The following is a 22,619-nucleotide window of genomic DNA, read 5'->3' as shown; positions in this document are numbered from 1 at the left end:
GCAAGAAGGATGAGATGTGAGCAGGTGGGGAAGATCTCAACTGAAGTAAGAACGCTGGTGAGCGAGCAGCGCCCTCTGGAGGTCAAATGAGAAAAAATGTCCTGCGTGACCACAACCAGTCACCAGCTCTGTCCCATTTTCCCAGACAAAGCAAAATTTTCACAAAGTACATTGCTTCTCCTAATCTGTGAAGACATATTAGTTCAGAATTTTCTGGAAGTGGAATGGATTGTTGACATTTATAATGAAAGCAGTTCATGAAATGCACCCCAGAATTCAGGTGCAATAGTTTCAGGCTGAGTGTGAATGTTCACCATTGCTAGGGTGGTGATATGTGATGGTAGAGATATCGCCCATGTTGGATGCTCTGCAGCACAAAGGCAACAGGAAAACACATGAAGAAAGAGTGCCTCTGCTTCCATGACAAGTTGTGACTCTAGATGGGAATGTTTTACTGCTGGAGGCAGAGGAACTACAACCCTGAGACCTCCATGGCTGGTGAAATTACTATCCTCCAGGAAAGAACTTGAGATGAAAAGCTTGTGGATTTTTCTGGGTCAATGAACTTCATTGACTTAGTCATAATATGTGTTTTCTTTGATTCCAAGAACAAGAAGGAAGCTCTTCCCTTTGCTCTTCTCTTATCTATTCCTTCCTATAGAAATGGACTTTCCTGGAGATAGATAGTTCACCTATGCCTTTAATATGTGAACATTTAATGTATTAATGAGCCTGTGGAGTGTGTGTGCATGTTAACACTCTCATTTCTTTCAGATTTCCCTTAACTTAAAGAACAACAGTATAAAGGAGAATAAATGTAAATCTACAAGTATTAGAAGAATAAATATTATCTTAGAAGTGTTAGATTTTCAAGTACTTCCAGAAGATGAAAGGAGTTAGAGTCATATTGAAGTTGGTTCTGAAGGAAGCACATATAAAACAAAACAGATGATTCCAGCTGGCTTTCTGCTTGCTATGGTCATTTGCAGAGCCCAGCATGTGTGAAATCCAAGGGTACCATATTGCTTGGAGTAGGTAGTGCAGCTTTCTTGTCATTGGTAGAATACAGCAGAATTCTCCATTTCGCTATGCTGATAGAATCTAATTCCTAAATTGAAGAGCATCAGCAATACAACATGAGTTACAAATGTCATATTTTTAGTAAAAAAAAATATTGTTAAATAAGCTATGAGATGACACAGTGTTTTGAATCCTTTGGCATACAACAGAAGTCCTGAGTTGAGAATTCTAGAACTTGTGTAAGGCTGGACATCGCAGCATATGTCCATAATTTTTTATCTTCTAGAGACATGATTCTCATCCTATTGGTTGTGTCCTCTTTGGGTTTCAAATGACCCTTTCACAGGAATCTCCTAAGACCATGAGAAATATCAGATATTTACTTTATGAATCATAAATGTTATGAAGTAACAATGAAGATGATCCTGTGGTTGGGGGTTACCACAACATGAGGAATTGTATTAAAGTCTCACAGCATTAGGAGGGTTGAGAACCACTGATCTAGACCTAGATTGGCAGTAATGTTAGAACAGACTCCCAAGAAACTCTTGGAGTCAGATAGCATAGAGTACTAAAGAAGAGACCCTGTAACAAACAAGGTAGATTGTAAGGACCCACACCTCAAGTTTTTCTCTCACCATTATACATGCAGCACACTACATGAATGTCCTTACTCATAGATATTAACACACTCATACACTATAAATAGACCTACACACAAATCACTTAGACAGATGAACACAATACAAAGCACATACATAGTTGACTCACACACTACACACATACATTCACATACCCCATGCAAAAACATACTCACATGTATATATTGTATACACCATAAGCTATACACACACACATCAGACAAAGACAACACACCAAAGCACATACAAGCTACAGGAAATATATATAATTTTATAGGAGACCATAATTGAAAGATGGAACTATTAAAGAAACATTAGATATTTTAATGTTATGTTATATTTTAGATTATAGTGTTAGCATTGCATCTTGGGGCAAACAAGAAAAGATAAAGTTTCAGTAGTGATGGTTTGTGTGTCAAAAAGAAAACAGGTCAATTTGTACTAGTTTTTGTCTATTTGAAATGAGCAAGAGTCATCTGGAAAAGGGGAATAAAATGCAGATCACATTGGCACATAGGCAAATCTGTGGAGCATTTTCTGAGTTAATGATCAATGTGAGAGCACCAAACCCACTGGGGGCAGTGGACTCTAAGTCTAGTTCTGTTTTCATAAAAACAACAAGCTGAGTGAGACTGAGAATCAAGCTATAATCAGCATTCCTCTATGGTTCTACTTTATTCTGTTCCCAGCTCCAGACTTGAGTTTCTTCCCTGGCTTCCCTTGATGATGGACTATAACCTGCAAGCCAACTGAACCATTTACTCTTCGAGTTTCGTTTTTCTTTTTTTTTATTTTATCACAGCAGTAGAAAGAACACCAGGGTGGTGTATAAGCACTACTGTCTAAAGACAGTGTTCCAGGAAGGACAGAAGCTGGGGTCTAGTGAACAGGCTGGGAAAGCTCCAGAGAGGAGACATTGGGTGTAGCAACTGAGATGAAAGAGACAAAATGCCAGGGTCTTGGTAGGCTCAGAAGGTAGAGCTTTATTTTTACTTCCCAAATGTCTACTATCAGAATTTAGATTTCTCAGTGTGTTAGAGCTTTGTGTTGTGAATGCTCTACTGAAACATCATGTAGACACTGTACAGTTCGGCCATTTAAAGTGTCCCGTGATAAGTGTTTTACTCACAGAACTACCTCAGCATTATTAAGTAGATTTTAAAAAGTTCCCCAGCCCCAAAATAAACTCCAACCTAGACAGTTACCCCACCTCCATCCCTCCAATCCTGCTATGAATAGAGTTTTATATAATTACTATTACATAGGAATAGACATTTGTTCCATATAGTCCTTTGCAGGTGGCATTTCTCAATTGATTTTGTGTATTTTAAAGTACATGTTGTAGCATGAATCAGAATGTCAATACTTTCTATTGATGTCCAACATTGCGTTCCATGGGTAAGCTACATATTTCCATTCATCGGTTGGCAGAGATAAACACTGGGTTACTTCCACTTTGAACTGTTATCGGTGTGCAGATATGAACACTTGCATACTACTTACGTCATTCACACTTTCAATTCTCTTTCATATATTACTAGGAAATTAATTGCTGTTTTCCAAAGCAGCTACCATATTTTTCCTTTCCATGAACACACATGAGGATTCTACTTTCCATTCACTTTAGAAAAAAACTTGCTCTTTTATCTCTATTTTATATTACCTGTTTTAGTGGAATGGTGTGGTATCCCATTGGATTTTTGTTCTTTTCTAAAATTTCACAGTGTTCAGCATTCTTTCATGTGATTATTGAGCATTTCTATATCATACTAGGAAGACTGTCCATGAACATGTTTCTGACTTTTAGTTGTGTTTATTTGTCTTTTTGTCACTGAAGTATGGAGTTGCTTATGCATTGTGGTTGGAAGCATGCTATTAAATAATTGATTGGCCAATATATTTTCCCACTGTGGCGCTCATTTTCATGTAATTGACTATCTATCTTGAACAATAAAGATCTTTTTATATATCTTAATTCCCTTTCCCTTCTAATACAACATCTAGGAAGGATTTTCCCAATCAATTTCCAAAGTATCTAAATTGCAATATTTTACTCACAAATTTTATAGCATAATTTTTCCCTTTCCAATCTAAGATCCATTTAGACTTAGGCTTTATATGTTGCATAAAAAGAAAGCATCATCACACTTTCACATGGAACATCAAAATCTGTCCCTGTTATATATTTTTTTTATCTCATGCAATGGCTTGTGAAATGTCAAGAGCCTGCATTATTCACTCAATAATCACAACTTCATTCTCATGCTCCCAAAACAGTTAGGGCAGATCAGATTCTTTCCTCTCATACCTGGGTATAACCAGGAATACATCTGTATAGAAACTGACCATGCTTGAACGTGGCTCCGTCCAAACTCATGTATATTCAGACTGTGAGTTTGGGTCATTGCTATTTTTACAAAAATACTAAGGTATGAAAGGGATAGCAAATATACACTGGCTGCTTTTGGAGTGAACTCTTTTGTGCTTGTATTACTGTTGCTGCTCAGCTGGTGAGAAGTATTAACTAGGTTCCAGTATGAGGAAACATGCTTCTTTCTCACAGCCTCATATTTTTTCTGGATTTTATCCTAAAGTAGTTTTGTCTTGTATAAATCGCTTTGATATATACCTATTTGATATATTACCTATTTATTGATCTATATCTATCTATCTATCTATCTATCTACCTAGCATCCATTTTTTCTACTATGATACTAACAGTGATTTGGGAATATAAGAATTATATAGGCTAAAGTGTTCTGAAAATAGTAATAAGTAATAATTTTAATTTAATCTTGTATATAATAAGCCAAAATTGTAGAACAATTGATATAAATTCTAAAGAAAAAGTTCACTTGCAGTGCTTCTTTGATCAGGTCTGGAGAGATATCTCAGTTCATAAAGTCCTTGTGAAAACATGAGGTTGTGAAGTCAGTCTTCAGATCAGAATCCATAAAAAGCAAAATAACCAAAAACCCTAAAAGTATAGATTATAGCATACACTTGTAATTCCCGTAATGTGTAGACAGAGACAGATGTATCCCTGGCCTTGCTGGCCAGTCAAGCAATGAGTTCAAGGCCACCGAGAGACCATCACTCTCAAAGGAATGGTGGGCCCTGGTTGCACATCCAGACAACCCAATCTGTTCAGCACACCTGACTTTACCGTGTCCAGACCACGTCCAGTGTCCAGTACTTTCCCAGACCACTCATCGTGATCCAGTTTCAGTCTGACCTAGATTAGTGATATCTTTGCACTAATCCAGCCTGATGAGTCACTAGAACCTGCCTGCCCGGCTATTTCCAATCTCTAAGCTTTGTTTGGGCTACACCCCACATATGCTGGCTTAGCCTGATGATTTCCTAAGGCCTCAGGCCACCCACACCATTTTAACACTCCCAGGTGTAGTTCAGGTGTCACATGTGCCCATGAAGTTGAGCGTATCTGTTCATTTGTCCTGTTCTCAACCTTTCTTTACCACTGAATTGCAATCATCCTCAATCCTGCAATCCAAATCCAGAATAAACACTAAGTATAACCTGATCTGTGGACTCTATACACTTGATCTAAAGTCAACAAAGGCTGTACAACCACAAACACAAAACAAATCTTTTACTCCACGAAGGCAGCCTACGTGACAAATTCATACAAATACATAAGAAATAAAACCAACAATAAAAGTGTACTTACCCAGGTCTCATGAGAAAAAATACAGGTAATACAAAAGGCCAAGTATCAGGGACTTGATTAACAGCCTAAGAATCCCCCAGGGTCCAGCTAAGATTCGCTATGGCAAGCAAAACCTGGGTAATTTGATGTGAGGGTAAACAGAATGAATCAGTTCATGTGTCTTACCTCTACATGTCTTTTATTCCTTTGGGTAAAGAAGCAGCAAGAGAAGAAAAAAGGGATGATCTCTACCAGGCTTTTAGTTTTTGCAGACATGGTTAAAAAATTCCATGGGCAAAAACAATGATACCAGTATGCATTTTAGAATCACAAAAAAGCAGGTAGAACCAGACAAAGCAACACTCTAAAAAGGGGGTGATCATCCAAGAGAGTCCAGCATCCAAGGGACAATACCTGACATTTCAAACCATTACATAAAGTAACAGGGTCTCTAAAAGTCCAGCCTCTAAGGTACCCTTCTCAGGGTTCAGGAAAAGGTCTCCATAATAATCAAGGGAGAGCTAAATATGTGAGGGTAAAGAAGCCTACTCACATTGGTAATTGTCTGCCTATGATTCTTTATTCTCTTTATCTGTTACAAATGTCCATAGTAATATATAGATTGAAAATTAGTAATTCCAGAGTCTTAGAAGATTTCAGAGCCAGAATTCTTTTACCCCATAGAAAATCAGATGAGGATTTAGACACAAAAACACAAAGATCCATGTGGGAGAGGCTAGTACACCTGTGGTGAGTTTCTCAGTGGAGAAAGTTAGTTAAGAAAGGAATTAAATCATCAGGGAACTCTAGAGGGAAAGGTTAGTGTCCTATGCTACATTTTAGGTGTTTAGTAGAGGGCTAAAAAGTTTATTTCTAGTGTGTCACCTTTTTCCTCTCCCAGCATGCATTGAATCAGCTAACCAAGCAACCTATATGAAGAGTCATGGAGAAGCCATAGCTCTTGATCAGATAGCACATACACCAGATGCTGTAACTGTTATGGGCCTACAAGCCTAGTGCACACAGCTTAAGTGATAAAGACAAAGGAAAGAACAAGGTCTCTAAATTACCAGTTCCAAAGTATGCTGTTATCAGCCATTCTTGTCAGTAGATGAGTGTGTTTATTTCCAACCAGAAGGAAGTATTTCTCTGGTATCATAATTATCCTTTCTGCTGTCCTTGAGAGAAAAAAAAAGCCGCAAATTTCCTAAATTAAAATTATTAGTAAACTGAGGGGAAAGTGAGCATAAAGAGTTAAGAATCTCTTAAGTCGGGTAGAACTATAGCAGCAGCTTTGGGCAGGGAATAATTATATGTCCTTGGAGACCTATGAATATCTTAAATGGAATGCTCTTACACCTGTCAGAATGGCTAAAATCAAAAACACCAATGATAGCCTTTGCTGGAGAGGATGTGGAGTAAGGGGAACATTCATCCATTGCTGGTGGGAATGCAAACTTGTGCAACCACTTTGGAAAGCAGTGTGGCAGTTTCTCAGGAAATTCGGGATCAACCTACCCCAGGATCCAACAATACCACTCCTGGGAATATACCCAAGAGATGCCCTATCATACTACAAAAGCATGTGTTCAACTGTGTTCATAGCAGCATTATTTGTAATAGCCAGAACTTGGAACAACCTAGGTGCCCCTCAATGGAAGAATGGATAAAGAAACTGTGGAATATATACACATTAGAGTACTACTCAGTGGTAAAAAACAATGACATCTTGAACTTTGCATGCAAATGGATGGAAATAGAAAACACTATCCTGAGTGAGGTAACCCAGACCCAAAAGATGAATATGGTATGTACTCACTCATTAGAGGATTCTAGCCATAAATGAAGGACATTGAGCCTATAATTCATGATTCTAGAGAAGGTAAATAGGAAGGTGAAACACCCCCCCCCCCCCCAAAAAAAAAACCATGTAGTTATCCTCCTGGATATTGGAAGTAGACAAGATTTCCAGGAAAAAATGGAGAGCTTTGGGTGGTGGGGTGGGATGGGGGTAAGGGGAGATGTGGAGAGAGAATGTTTGGGTTGCTTGTTGAAATTTCTGAATTTATCACATATGGAATTTAGAAGGACAATGTTGACCTCTTTTCATTCCAAAATATCAGGGTTCTTTCTTTGGCAGTGGTGTCCATTGCATTATGTTTTCTTTCATTCTAAGCCTTCATTTATTTAAAAATAAGTAAACATTCAATGTTCAAATATTAAAAAAAAAAGGTTCCCGTTTACCCTTAAAACATTTCTGGCTAACAGAATCCCCTCAGGGCACTGGGATTCTCTGTCTTCTTATGTTCTAAGGTTCATGTGTTTAGCTCTTTACAGATGATGGCTTCGGGGCTGGGGAGGTAAAACCCAGTTACCATTAAGGGTCTGGCCACTGTGAGTTTGACTATGCTTCAATGAGTATATGGGCACAATGAATTGAACTTGGTGTGTGTGTGTTTTTTTTTTCTATTTGGAAGGGGTGAAATGGTAGGATGGTGGACTTTGAAAGAATGGAAATGGTTTGTGAATGGGATGCATTGCATGGGGGAAATGAAGTAAAAGAAGTATGCACAACAGAACCAAATTTTGATATAGAAAATTATGAAAATCTGTCATTTATTTATTTAGTTAGTTATTGTTTATGTGTTATTGGTTTATGATCACATAGAATACAAGGAGTGATTTCAAAATTTTTGCATTCATAAAGGTTTTGTTATGTCCCAAGATGTGGTCCATCTTAAAAAAATCTTCCATGTGCTGCGTAGAATGTTCATTCTTTGGCATTGGGTAGAGTATTTTGTAGGTATCCATTAAGTCTACTTGCTGTAAATTTTAATTAATTCTGACGTTTCTCTTTTGATACTTTGTCCAGGTGAACTGTTTACCTTAGAAAGTAGTGGTATTAAAGCCATCATCTATTAAGAGATGGTATTAATTTCTTTATATATTACTGATTTTTTTCTCTTGCAGTTTTCATAATACTTTCTTTTCTAAGTATACTTCATGTTTTAAGTATTATATGTCGTGGGGTATTTCTCTTTTAGTATTGTTTATTTCATGTTCTGAGAATTTCCATATGAATATTTTGAAGTTTTATTTCTCATTTCTGTGAAGGATACTGTTGGATTTTTATTGGGATTGAGCTGGAATCTTTAAATAACTTTTAGTAGAGTGGTTATTTTCACAATGTTAATTCTACTAATTTATGAGCATTAGAGGATTTTCCATTTTCTAGTATCTTTCTCAACATGTTTCTTCAGAGTTTCAAAGTTTTTCTTGTAGAAGTAATATACTTCTTTGGTTATGTTTATTCCTATATATGTCAATATTGAAGCTGTAGTGAATTTCTGGTAGAGTTTTTGAGACCTCTTATATATAATTCAAATCACCTGATAATTATTTGTTTTATTTTTTACTATTTTATCCCTTTAGTATCCATCTCCTATTTTGTTGCTCAAATCTCATGATGGCCCACTTTCTAGACAAAGAACTACAGACAGTTAAGGGAGAGAGGGAGAATTAATCATCCCTGAAGATAGTATTATTGTCTGTCCAATACCAAGTAGTCAGTGCTAAAATTATATTATGCAAACATCACTAATCAGACACAGATGATTATATTTATTCTTTATATGTAATAATAATAGTTTTAAAAAGACTATGAGTTTGAGAGTATACAATCGAGTAAGTATGAATACAATGTTTCATAGATTTTAAATACATTTTTAAAAGTGGAACACTCCTGTAACACTCAAGGTTTGTTCTAAATGTTGTTTAACAATATGACCACTTAAGAAGTTAGTGGATTTGAGAGTTAATGTAAGAATTTTGTAACCCATAGTGACAGGGCAGCAGTGCTCACGTGCTATTGCATATGCTGAATTCAGAGAACAATGCATTGTGCTTTCATAACAATAGAGGAGTACATTTTCAAGATTTTTATCATAAAGATGATCTAATTGAGTGTCAGTGACCATGTCAGAGGAACAGCAGGTGGCACTGGAGTTTGGGAAGATTGGCCTAACAGGAAACAAAGCACTGATGTGTGAATCTTGGATAGGCAAGACTGCCCCCCTCAAAGAATTTCAGTTCCAGGATGTCTCTCGCTAGTGCTCTTCCTTTACATGTTCGCCACTACCATTTTCCTCTGTTATTTGGCATGGTGTGAATTGGTGTGGGAGATCCCTACTGCCTTTAGGTTAGTATGGTTATCTCATGGAAATATCCAGTTCTGCTGGGCAATTTCACCTGTGGAATATTATGAATATGATTTCCTCTTAAACTATACTGTGTTACTGAAACAATGATTTTACACAATAATGATGTTAATTTAAATAGGATTTTGATGATTGGAGATTTTTAAGAAATATAGTAAGAGATTGTGATAGAGGTTACTTTAGTGGGAAAATTACTATAGGTATAGGGTGGTGCCCCCACCCCCAACCCTAATAATGTAAGGCCTGCAGAAGATGGAAAATAAGAACAAGGAAGTATCACACAACTAGGATTTATGAGTTTCTCTTGAGGTGTCACATAGACTGTGGCTTGGGTTAATGTTTAAGAAGAGCAATTGGTTTCGAAAGTTAGGATAGTTCAAGTTCTTTTAACTGTTCTTTTAATGTTGGGAGATGTGTTCATGGGTTTCATTGTCCATCATAGCTTACACAAAGCTTTAAATAAGACTTAAGGTTAGGTTAAGATGTTTTTGTTAATGGCTTTGTAGTAGAAATTCTTGAGGAACAATTTAAAGCTCATAAAGATACATAGTTGCATGCGGGGCTTGTTGAGGTCAAGAACCAAGAACAAAGACAGCCCAGATATTATTAGATGGTGTGACATTCTTGCTAGGATGGGTTGGTAATCAAAGGTAATAATGAATTCCTTATACCCATTTCTACCCTCAGCTTCTTTATATAAAAACCTGTTGATAAATGGGTATGCACCCTGGGAATCTAAAGTGGAGCTAAATAATTGTGTTTCACATATAAAAGTTTAGTTTTGATTATTTTCTTTCTTTGTTTCCTTCCTTCTTTCTTTCTTTTTTGTTTTTTCAAGACAGGGAAGACAGGGTTTCTCTATGTAGAACTTGCTGTGCTGGCATTTACTTTGTCGACCAGGCTCATCTCAAACTCAGTGAGATCTGTCTATCTCAGTTTCCCTAATGCTGGGATTAAATGCATGCTCTACCACACACAACTTAATTTTGTGATTCTTTTAATATTTCTTTAGATAAAAAATAAAGTGATTGACTTTTGCTTCATAACAACAAAATGCAGCTTGTCATAAAAATAACTGACTGAGGAGAAATAAAGATGCCTGCTTACACTTTGTTAATCTATAACAAGTTGTTTCTGCATGAATGTAGGGAGTTATTTGGTAATAATTTATTTTCCAGCTGTGATAGGAAAAATGTTTAATCATGTAAGGGACATGGGAAACATGTTTCTTGCCTGTATTTGTTGTAATCATTCACTTAAAAGTTGAGTGTAATCGCATTGTAATTTTTCTGCTGCTTGAAAGATTTTCCTGGGGAATACGGGTATAGAAATTGTAATGGAAAAACTGATGATGTACAGAAGGGATACATCTGGAGAGAGGAAAGAAAAGAAGAGATTATAAAGAGGTGACCCTTAGAGTGTGTGTGTGTGTGTGTGTGTGTGTGTGTGTGTGTGTGTGTGTGTGTTTCACTTTTCACCAGTCTGAGACAGTTAAGTTTTGCCCCACTTGCTGACCCCAGAGAACTGAGTTTTAGTCCTTAAGATAGAAAAGTCAAATTGAGTGATTAGTTTGCTGACTCTATGGTGCCCCCACCCCCTCACTGCCCAATTCCTGATCTGCTAAAGGCTGGTCCTCACAGCATCACGTGAGAAATGAGACTAGTAATAAAAAACAAAACCATATATTCTTCTCAAATATAAACCACAGTCAACCTTATGCCATCCCAGCCCATCACTGACTCAAATGATATTACAGCAACTAATGTCCTTCAATCGTGTAGGATACTTTGGTGGAAATTTGGACTGAGTTAAAAATCCTGTTCTTTCCAACAAAACCATCCTGTTTCCCTCTGAACTGAGACCCTCCCTGGAGCTTAGTCCCCCACACAACACTGATGTTGCAGAAGGATGCAGAACCCAGTTGGTACCTCAGCCTGATGACTGCATCTGTGTATTTGGAGCAGGTACTCTGAGGCTGAGGGGCAGCTACTCATCTCTTGCTCCTCAGGGTCATAATTCTTCTGAAAGACAAATTAGAACTTTTCTTTGTAAAACGAGAAACAGGTAAATGGCAACTGAGATCTATTCCACAGGAATGAAACATTTCCCAAGATTGCACATTCTCTATACTCTTGCAATTATGAAATGTGGCAACTCCCTAAACATTTCTGAGACTGGGACTTTGGTCTCTTAATTTGTAGTTTCAGGTGGTTTGTGTCCAGTTCTGCACCTATGATTCAAGGCATATGAGCACCTAATTTCCTCAGTCACATTGTCAGAGGATATTCAGGTGGCATATTTTCTCATCTTTCCCACAGTCAGGCCGAGGACCCTCCATGGCAGACACAGGCTGGTTTCTGAGCGTGAGCTTCAGGAGGTGCTGGAGACCCAGATGAGGGTGTTGTGCAAAAGGAAAGGGCTCTGAGGGACATTCTTCATTTTGATGAGCTCAGATCAAATACATCATACATCAGACTGATGAGAGACTTAGTTACCTGTGCAGTCCATTTGCATTTCTTATAAAATACAATATAATTCAGAAGTGTCACCTGCCATATTCCAGGTCCTGCCCATGGGAGGAGACTGTTTAATGCATGGGCACCAAGGACCAGGAGAAATGAGCATTACCTTCCAATTCCACTACTACAACTCTCTCTCTCTCTCTCTCTCTCTCTCTCTCTCTCTCTCTCTCTCTCTCTCTCTCTCTCTCTCTCTCTGTGTGTGTGTGTGTGTGTGTGTGTGTGTGTATGTGTGTATGTATCTGTCTGTCTGTCCCTCTTTCACTCATGTCTCTGTTTCTGTCTGTCTGTATCTCTCTCCCTCTGTGTACATGTGTGTGCTGTCAATCAAAATGAATTCATTTGGAACCTTATCAGTTTCCATTCAATGAGGAAATGTTGTGTCAAAGGATGAACACAAAGGTAGAATCCTCTATAGACAGATCAGAGTATACTGTGTGGAAGCAGCAAGCAATGAGGGCAGAAAAGAGTTCTGGGAGCAATACTATACTCAGTAATATAGGGAGGGGATTTAAAGATTCCAGCACTAGAAATGGTCTGGAAATAAACCAAGATGACTTTGAGTTAAGGAACCAAGAAACAAACATCTGTAATGTAAAATAGTATTAGCCAAAGGCTGTGAAACATTGATGGCTACATATATGTGTAAAATGAAGGAACCATGGCTTGCATGAGTAAGTTCAACTCAATCACTCAACTGGGCCAGATACAAAATATGTTTATGGCCTCTTTATCATCACCTGGAAAATGAAAATTGTAATTGAGGGGTATTTGGTGAAGAAGAACCTTCAAAATGTTTTACCTTTTGAATCTAATTTGAAACTCAGGAATTTAACTTAAAACTCAAGTTAATTCCTACTTGGAAATTACTATTTTCATCTTGCTAAATGGTCATGTTAAACCACATTCTAAGTGTGTTTATACTCATAACCTCCACTTTGGTAGGAGTATATGTTTCAGGAAGTTTCTATAAGAGAGGGTTTCATTTTTTTCAAATACTTTTAGTTTTAGTAATCCTTCCCCCATATTTCTTCTTCCAACCACTTACCTGAAAAATTCATTTTTCTTAACAGTTGAATATTCCACTGTGTAAATGTGCCACATTTTCACATTCACACAACAGTTGATGGGTATTGAAAGTGTTTCCAATTCCTAGTGATTATGAATATAGCATTAATAAACACAGGAGAACAAGTATCCCTGTAGAAAGATATAGACTATTGATTAAATTCTAAATAGTGGTATAGCTAGATTTTGTAAATGTATGCTCAGCATTTGGGAGAACCTCCATATTTATTTATATACTGTGTGTTCTCATTTGCATTCACTTCAACAATGAATAAATATTCTCCTTCATGTCATTCTTTCAGCTGGTGTCCTGATCCTCTGTTTCTTACAATCCCTCCTGCTCCTTTTCTGTGGTGTTCTGTGGTGTGGGAACTGAATTGTAAACGTATTGACAGGGATTAGAGATTTCTCAATATTTATTCTCTGCTTTTTGAACAGTTATCAATGACAAGAGTTGCTTGATGTGCTTCAAAATAAAGTTTGTTGATGAGGGGTGAAATCTATGTTTGTAAGTATATAAAATTATAAGTATTTACAATACTATTACATGTACATTGAGTTAGAAAAGTGGCCACAGAAGGTTCTCCTCTAGGGTCTATGCCCTCTTCAGATGTGGGCGGTAAACAAGGCTTACAGTACTGGGGCTAACATCCTTCCTACTGAACAGGCCTAAGTCCAATAAGACTTATGTCAGTTTTTACCAGGGAAATAAAAGTGCTACTGCTGCATCCTTGTGGAGATCTTGCCACTGAGGTCAGTGTTTAGGTTCATAGTCTTTGAGACTTGGCAGGACTTTTCACTTTCCTTCCTTGGAATCTTGGTTATACTGTGAGAACTTCTTAAGTAAGAGTCTGTAGGTCATTTCTGGCAAATTCCTCCAAAGCCTGTTTCTGATGGATGCAGTACTCTTAGCAAAAGGGTCTTACCTTCAAATTTCATGAGCCAATTAAGGACAATGGAAACTCACTACTTTGTTTGGAAGAGACTCTTGAAACCCCTGAGCAGTAACTTGAAGGGAAGTTTCCCATGCCTGCCACTGCGGCTTTAGCCTTCAATCTAGGTTTATCAAGCACTCATCTCTGAGATTCTATTCTGTGCTGTGCCATTTGAAGTAGATTTGGGGAGTTCAGAAATGCAATTTAACATTCTGTTTTGGGCCCTAACCAGTAAGACAGAATGTACTTATTTTTAAGCAGATGGACCAGTTACTCTGATATGATCATTTTACATTCTATGAATTTAATATTTTTTAAAATTCTTCTGCCATATACTATATTCCTACTGTAGCCCCTCTACCTCTCCTTCATGCAAAGTTTCCCCCCACTTCCCCTTTTCCCCAGATCCACCCCTTCTGTACTTTGTCGGAAAAGAACAGACCTCCCGGTGATATCAACCATACACAGCATGACAAACTACAGTGAACCCAGGCACATACCATTATATCAAGACTGTATGAGACAACCCAGTACGAAGAAAAGTGTCCCATAAATAGGCAAAGGAATCAGGACAGCTCTTGCTCCCACTGTCAGCAATCATATAAGGTCACTAAGTTTCTCAGCCATAACATATGCAGAGGGTCAGACCCCTATAGGCTCCCTGATCTCCGTGAGCCCGCCAGTTGATTCTGTGGGCTGGTTCTTGTGGTGTCCCTGACCACTCTGATTCCTCTGATTATCCCTCCCCTCCTCTTTAGGACTCCCCAACTTCCCACAGTATTTGGATGTGAGACTTTGTATCTGCTCCCATCAGCTGCTAAGTAAAGTCACTCTCATACCTTTAATAACCATTCTGCTAAAATCCATCCAGTCCAAGATATGTACTATTTTGTTGCTCTTTGTGTACACAAACAGAAAACTTTCTTGAGGGACCTCATAGCCATTGATTTCAGATCTTTCTTCCTTTACAGACAGATTAATATGAGTACTAAAGCATGTTAATTTAAATCAGTATTTTGGTTCCAGAATTGAGATGTATCAAAACCTTGTCATCTTTTTCCATATTTCATAAGAATTACAAGACGACCTAAGTCTAATTTCAGGCAAGTGACTACACCACATGATGAGAATTTAAGCAAAGTGCAGTAGAGTATAAGAGTGGACATGAATGGGAAAGGATTTTTCAAAAGAGTATTTCATGAACAGTTTGCCACCTACATGGCATGTAGGAAAGAGAAGGAGCTGCTCTCAGAACATCTCTGAATGTGGCTGACGGTGGAGGCTGACTGAGAAACCAAGGACAATGGCAATGAGCTTGGACTCTATGGCATAGATGGGCTCTGTGTGAGCCTTGTCAGAATGGTTGATCACCTTCCTGGACCTGGGAGGAGTTGGGAGGACCTTGGACTTAACATAGAGTAGGGAACCCTGATGGCTCTTTGGCCTGGAGAAGGAGGGAGTGGGGGTATGGGTGGAAGGGAGGGGAGGGAAAGGGGAAGAGGAGGGAAGGTGATAAAAGAAATATGAAATATATAGAAAATAAATAAATAAAAAAGAACATCATCTTGAGAGTGCAGCAGCTCTATTTCCTGAGCAGCTGCACAGAGTGAAGGCTGTCGGGGAGTGTGAGGGTTACAGTGAGAATGGCCCTCACAGGATCTGGATGTTTGGTTCACAGTTGGTGGACTGAGTAGGAAGGGTCAGTAAGTGAGGCCTCATCAGAGGAGGTGTCACTGGTGGTGGCTTGGGAATCTCGAAGCCCAAGCTGGGCCTCTCTCAGCGTATTGCTTATGATCAGAAAGAATCATTCACCTACTGTTCCATGCTTTCCTGCCTGCTACTATGCTTGCCACCATGATGGTCATGGACTCACCCACTGAAACTGTAATCAAGATCCAAGTACATGATTTCTTTGGTAAGTTGTCTTGGTGATGGTTATTTTACAGCAATAGAACAGTAACTGAGACTGGAAGTCAGGCTGAACTCTCTGTAACAAGAAGAGGAAGAATCTAAGTAACTTGTGGAGTGAGATTGAAGGAGATTTTCAAAGACTAGAGTCTATGTTCCTCGTTTGGTCATAAATTTGCAGGCTAGTAACAAAATATTGTTGGAGAATATCTGGCAATAAATTTTGTAAGACATATTGGTAGAGCAAAGTCTCTTGTCAAAGTTTTCCTGGAGAGGTTTTCTATACGAGGTTCTCCACTTATGGAGAAAACAGTATTTCTTGGGATCAAAGCCCCAATTGTCTCTAGCAATGACTTTTGTCCTATCCTATCAAAGTGTCCACAAATTCCTAGTTTTACATTTGATGATGTATTTCAGGAGACTGAGTAAAACCCACTTAGAGGAAGCACACAGCCCTCCCTCACAGGGCCACTCCCCTCTACCCTCCTGCACCCTTGGTTTGTGTGCAGCTTCCCCTGCAGTCTCCCTCACTGTGTCACTCAGAGCACAGTAGTACAGGGCAGAGTCCCACAGCTGCACTGAGGACTTCTGCAGGTGGAAGGAGCTGTTGCTCTTATGGAGAGTGGCATGGAACCCTTGGTGCTCTGTCCTCTTGTTGTCTGTGGCGCTCCACAGGAGTAGCTGAGGGGCTTTGTTGGAATATTGCACATACCACCAAACGTAGGAACTTGAGTAAGTAGTCTGATAGGTGCAGTTCAGCATCACAGGTGACCCCTCTATGACAGTAACCAGGCCTTCTGTTTGGATCACTGAATCTCCATTGCTCCTCCCTGAAAATAATAAATAAATAATAAGAAGAAATCACTTTTTATGTAAGGAAGTAGGTAAAAGCTTCCATAGCTGTAAGAAAATGACATCATCAGCGCTTAGGGTAAATGTAACTTACTGAGCATTAACAGGAGCACCAGGACTGAGCAGGTGTCAGGAAGCATGTTCATAGACGTCAATGACACTTGGTTCTTGAGTTCACCAAACTCACAGGCAAGTCTCCTCAGGACCTTATTGAAACTCATAAACAAAGACTTCCTCCTGCACAGTGACAGTCTGTGATGTAAAGCCACCACCTGCTTGAGTGATGGTGAGACCCTACCTGAAGAGACATCGCCCTCTACTGATTTATATTCAAACTGCACAACACATGGTAAATGAACTTGAAACCTCACCCAAAGGAGACAGATCTCAAGTCCCCAATGGGTGCCTGAAATCACCAGTGTTACTGAACTATGTGTAGCCTTCGGTATTTAGTGTGATGAATATACGTAAAATAAGACATACAGACACAAACACATACATTTCTGATAAAATTTATCTTTTCTCGTTTTATTAGTTCTTAGAATATATTATGGAACTAATTTTGATCATGCTCATCTGCTCCCTTCAATCCTGCCAACTCCATCCACTCTTCTCTATAAACCCAGTTATGTTCACTCATTTAAAAAATAGAACACATCAAGGTTTGCATTACAGGATTGCTACCCATATACTCTTGGATGTGTGGCCTTCACTGGAGGGCAGTCTATGCACTAGGAATTTACTTTTAGTGAAACCCGAGTCTCTCTCCCAGCAGCTACCAACTTCACAAAGCTTCTTAGCTAAAGGTGGGAATGCACACCTTCACTCCTTGATCAAACTGTGTCTGCCCTGATCCTTGCAAGTCTTATGTGTGCTGTAAACATGTGAGTTCATGTGTGCAGCTGCCCTGCTATGTCCAGAAAACACTGCTTCCTTGTACTCATCCCCCACCTATTGCTCTGACATTCTTTCCATCTCCTCTTCCTCAGTGACCTTTGACCGTGGGACAAGGTTGTGTGATTGATATGTCCCATCTGGGTCAGGTGTGCCAGAGCATCTTCTTCTCTGAAGAACAGTGAGTTCTGATTATCTACGACAGAAATCATGTGCTGCAATGGGAAAGGAAATGACAAAATTGTATTTCAAATTTTAAAATATTTTTTTAAAAGAAGGAGAAAAACCTTCCAAAAGAGCTTCAGTTACTTGAAGCTAACCTACTTATTTTGTGTTCTAATGTCTATACTAGAGTTGGCACTTGCCCACTAACAACTGGCAAATGCTGCACTGGAAGGCTTGTGACACAGAATGTTGATGGGGCTCCAGGCACTGTGACAGGTTTGAGGACAGGCTGTATGTGACTGGGGAACAGTGGGTATCTTTGGCACAGAAACAAATGGCAGAGTCTCCAGACTGGTTGTCTGCAATGTACAAGGAGAAGTGTTTGGCTTTCTTATCAAAATAGTGTAAAGCTATCAGTCTTTAGTCCTTCTTTCTTTCCATATTTGAATGAATGTCAATAATGTGCCTAGGATGCTCTCCAGGTCCTTGTTTATACCAAAGGAATTTGTACGAGGTTCTGTCTACATATGTGCAGTTGATGACAACGCTGGCTCCATCCTGGATTCTCAGTGTAGAAGGATGATGCTCCACCTGCTCTCCTTGGCTCACCCCTATACAAAAAGATGGAAAGAAAGGAGAAAGGTGGTCACCTCATCACTTTGCCAAATTTTCTTTTCTTCTCTCTCTCTTTTTAAACAGTAATAGAGAAAATTTGACTAACATAGAGTACCTTCTGGATGTGTCAGAAATACCCACGGATTATTCTGTAGCCCTAAAATCTTAGCTCGCCATGCCACTGCAGTTACAGAAACATGAATAAATAAGGAAAATATGTCTTCATTATTCTTTTCAAAGAAATTAAGGCCCAGTATAAATTGTGATGACTAGCTGGTCAGCTACTGCTATCAGGATGTTGTTCTTTCTAAGGAAAATTCTACCTCTTGAGTCATCCACTCAGTCAAAGAGAAAAGGCTGTGCTTCTGCCCTAAGCATGCACAATCGGCATACAAAGAAGTGAGTCCTCTGCATACTCTCCAGCAGCTGAGGTCTACTACCACCTTGTGGTTGTATCCTTAACCAGTGAGGCCTCTGCTTAAGTGTTCTCTGACATGTGAGGGACTCAGACACTTAACAAATATGTCATATCAAGTGTGTTCCAGTGTTGAGAGATTAAGAATGTTGTTTGAACACCCTAGTGAGTCTATTTCCTGTCTTTAAATCTAGCAAAGCATATATATCATTATTAGAGGAGAAAGGTAAACACTAACACAGCTATAAATCATCTGTTCTACAATGGTGATCTCTATACATGATACAGTGGTATAATTAAGAGACAGTTGTTATTGGTGTGACCTACCATATTCTGAATGAACTTAGGGCCCATTAGATGAAATCCATTTCTAATACTGCTCTGGTGGCCAAAAACTTGAGACTACACAGGCTATCGACCTAAGAAAAAACCAAATATCATTGTCCTACTAAACATCCACAGCAATATAGTGACTTCTAATGACTTTCTGCTATACCAGTAGATCAATGTCTTACTCAGCAATCACCAGAGAAGCTTTCACTTGTAGTAGATGGGAACAAACACAGAGATCTACAACTCCACACCTGGAAAATATGCTCAGAATGAGAGACATTAGAACACCCAGTCCTCAATAGATTGTCTCCATTAAACTTCTCCTCTCAGGGTTCAGTGAATTTTGTGGAAGAGGAAGCAAAAGGATTATATGAGCCACTGGGGATGGAAGGCACTAAGGATATAATGCCCTGCAGTTACATTGTATCACATATGACCTCATAGAGTTGGTGGCAACATGCAAAGGGCCCTCACAGTCTGATACAGATGGAGTCCAAGTGCTAAGAGGGGAAAATGGACTTTATCTGCTTCTAACAGAGAAGCTATCTCCAATTGAAAATTGCTCAGAAGGGAAAATTTAGTTTTCTCCAAGAACATTTCCCTGGGTATACAAACCACACTAAAGGTAGGTCTCATGCCCAGCAGTAGACAGCCAACTCAAATAAACTCAATTTTATTGTTTGTTTTCTAGGTCTCTTAATGCTTTATCTGAGTCATTATTTAACATATCAGTTACTTTCTTATATATTATGGCTTCCATTTTGTGGTGTTATATATTTTTGTGTGCATGCTTGTGTCTTTGCATATAAATGAGCTCCTCGTGTGTTTTTTTGTTATTTATTTACTTTATTCTATTATGGTTTGGTTGCTTTTTTATTTCTTTGTTTTCCAAAAAGATAAAATGAAGATCTGGAGTTAGATTTGTGTGAAGGTAAGGATATGAATATAAAAGTACAAAAAACTAGCCGGGCGGTGGTGGCGCACGCCTTTAATCCCAGCACTCGGAGGCAGAGGCAGGCGGATCTCTGTGAGTTCGAGACCAGCCTGGTCTACAAGAGCTAGCTCCAGGACAGGCTCTAAAGCTGCAGAGAAACCCTGTCTCAAAAAACAAAAAAAAATATAAAAATTAAAAAAAACAAAAAATAAAAATTTAAAAAAAAATACAAAAAACTTACAGAACAAATAGATTGGATCATAAAAGAAAGTTCTCTTGAGACATAATAATCAAAACACTAAATACATGGAAGAAGAAAAAAATATTAAACACTGCAAAGGAAAAAGACCAAGTAAGATATAAAGGCAGAACTAGTAGAACTATACCATAGCAATAATTCTTACTGTAAAAGCTGTTACTGTCATTACTTCTATCCATACTCATATATATCTTATTGAGAATTAAGAATTTCTTATTATCTGGAAGCTCATATAATCTATATTTGGAAAAAAATGTAGTTTCAATGGGGATGAAGCTGACTGAATCACAAGGGGGCATCAGTTAATTTGTTAAACTCTGAAAAATAAATATTTTAGCTAATCCAGTCCAGTCACTGTTGCAACCACTCAGCTGCTGTTTTAACATGAACACAGCAAAAGAGAGACAATTTGGGAATCAATGAGCATGGCAGCTTTCCAGTTCCTTATAAAGACAACTGGCATGCCAGAGTTTTTCAGCTCTAGAAGATAACAACCCTTTGTTATCTAGAAGATAACAAAGCAGCTGTTGGGATCATATTTAATTACTGTATAATGAAATAATCCCTTATTGTGTGACCTTTAGGAGGGCTCCACTTTTACTTTTGAGAGCTATCTTTGAATGAGAAGTTACATGTATATATCACATTGAAGATGTATAAATATTTTGGTAGAATCAATTGCTACAAATATTATTCTGATAAAAATTGCAAATATAGCTCTCTAGTTTGTCATTTATCTTTTCTCTCTGATCATTTTATGTGAAATATTTGTTTTATATTGCATAATTAAATGCATTATATTTTTAAAAATATCAAGATACTGTAGAAATAATGTCTTAGTTTAATAAGATTTGTTTATCTTGTCTTTTACAACTTAATCTATTAGATCTTCAAATTTAATTTTTTATCAACTTTATATGAAGTAGATTAGCTGTAAATGTTTTCCTATGCTCTCTAAACACAGGATGGAAATAGTTGTCCCCAGTTTCCAATTTTGAGACATGATCCAAATGGTTCTGGAATGTGTAAGAGAGGCTTATAGTTCATGACATTAGCACAAGCATTTGGTGAAATAAAGTATACATCTTAGTCATGTGGGCTGAACATTTAAGCTTATCCAAATCAAGGACATGTCAATCTGATTTTAAGCACGAATTTCTCCTGTGGAAATTTTGTTTCTTCACAATTTCTTTGTAATTGGTGGAGATCTGATAAAGCCACCGCTGTGAAAAGCCTCCTGTCGACTCTCCCCATGTCAGGGCTGCAGCTGCACACCCAGCTGCAGTTTTGGGCCAGGCTGCAGGCTTGTAAAAAGCACTGTGCCTCCACTACACAGAGGTAGGTGCCTGAGTCCTCCAGCTGGGCATCCCTGATGTGCAGGGTGCTGTAGCGCTCCTTGGAGTTGAATGTTGACTTTAGCCTTCCAGTCTCCTTTGTTCCAGGAGTCAGGTAAAACAGTTTGATGAGGCTGCCCCTGGGATTCTGCTGGAACCACTGCACACTCATGATGGTGGTTGAAAAATTGCATCTCAGGGCAGAACTGGTTCCCTCGTGGAGACTCAGGTCTGAAGGACTCTGCTCCACATCAACTCCTCTCACCCCTGTTTGGAAACAGAAAAGCAAACCAGAGTCAATGAAGGGTTTTCACACACACCTGTCCAACATCCCAGGAAACACCATGAGGATGACTGCACAGGGGCTTTGAACTGACTCATTCCCCCTCCACCACTGACATCTCTGCAGAATCCCTAAAACGACTTAGGTGAGCACAACTCACAGCAAATCTGCACCCACAGAATCCCCAGTGCAGCTCCCAGTTTACTCTCCATGGCCCTGTCCAATTGCTGTATTGTCTTCTCTCCACCTGTGAGAGTATCAAGAATTGTATGCAGACATGCTTGTGTTATACACAAAAGCTTCCCCCTGATTCTCTAAACTTCCTCTTTCATCTGAACAGCCCCACCCACCTTCACCTCATGACTCTACAGGGTAAATGCTCCACAACTGTGGAGGCCAACAGGCAGATCCGAGGACTGTATTTTTCTAATGTAGCATTTCATATAAGGGGAGTTTGAGACAAAATGTGTGAGGAAAGAGAATTCATAAATTCAGAATACTGATGTGAAAACTGATGTCACCAGTGAGTTAGAAGAGCCTTGCAGAATCTTAGCAAG

At 38.7% G+C, this 22,619-nt stretch overlaps 2 gene segments (V, D, J or C); both read right to left on the bottom strand.

The window, feature by feature from the left end:
- Nucleotides 1–15,878: 15,878 nt before the first annotated feature.
- Nucleotides 15,879–17,019, bottom strand: LOC119799833. The segment is given in 3 exon segments: nucleotides 15,879–15,952; nucleotides 16,461–16,808; nucleotides 16,925–17,019. Coding segments are annotated over 3 exon segments (474 nt in total).
- Nucleotides 17,020–17,781: 762 nt separating this feature from the next.
- On the bottom strand, nucleotides 17,782–22,274 carry LOC119799832. The segment is given in 3 exon segments: nucleotides 17,782–17,895; nucleotides 21,721–22,046; nucleotides 22,223–22,274. Coding segments are annotated over 3 exon segments (492 nt in total).
- Nucleotides 22,275–22,619: the final 345 nt, after the last annotated feature.

This window comes from Arvicola amphibius, chromosome 13, assembly GCF_903992535.2.
Source record: "Arvicola amphibius chromosome 13, mArvAmp1.2, whole genome shotgun sequence".
NCBI classification, from domain to species: Eukaryota; Metazoa; Chordata; class Mammalia; order Rodentia; family Cricetidae; genus Arvicola; species Arvicola amphibius.
The sequence above is the reverse complement of the archived record's forward strand: the minus strand, read 5'-3'. Positions and strand labels throughout refer to the sequence as shown.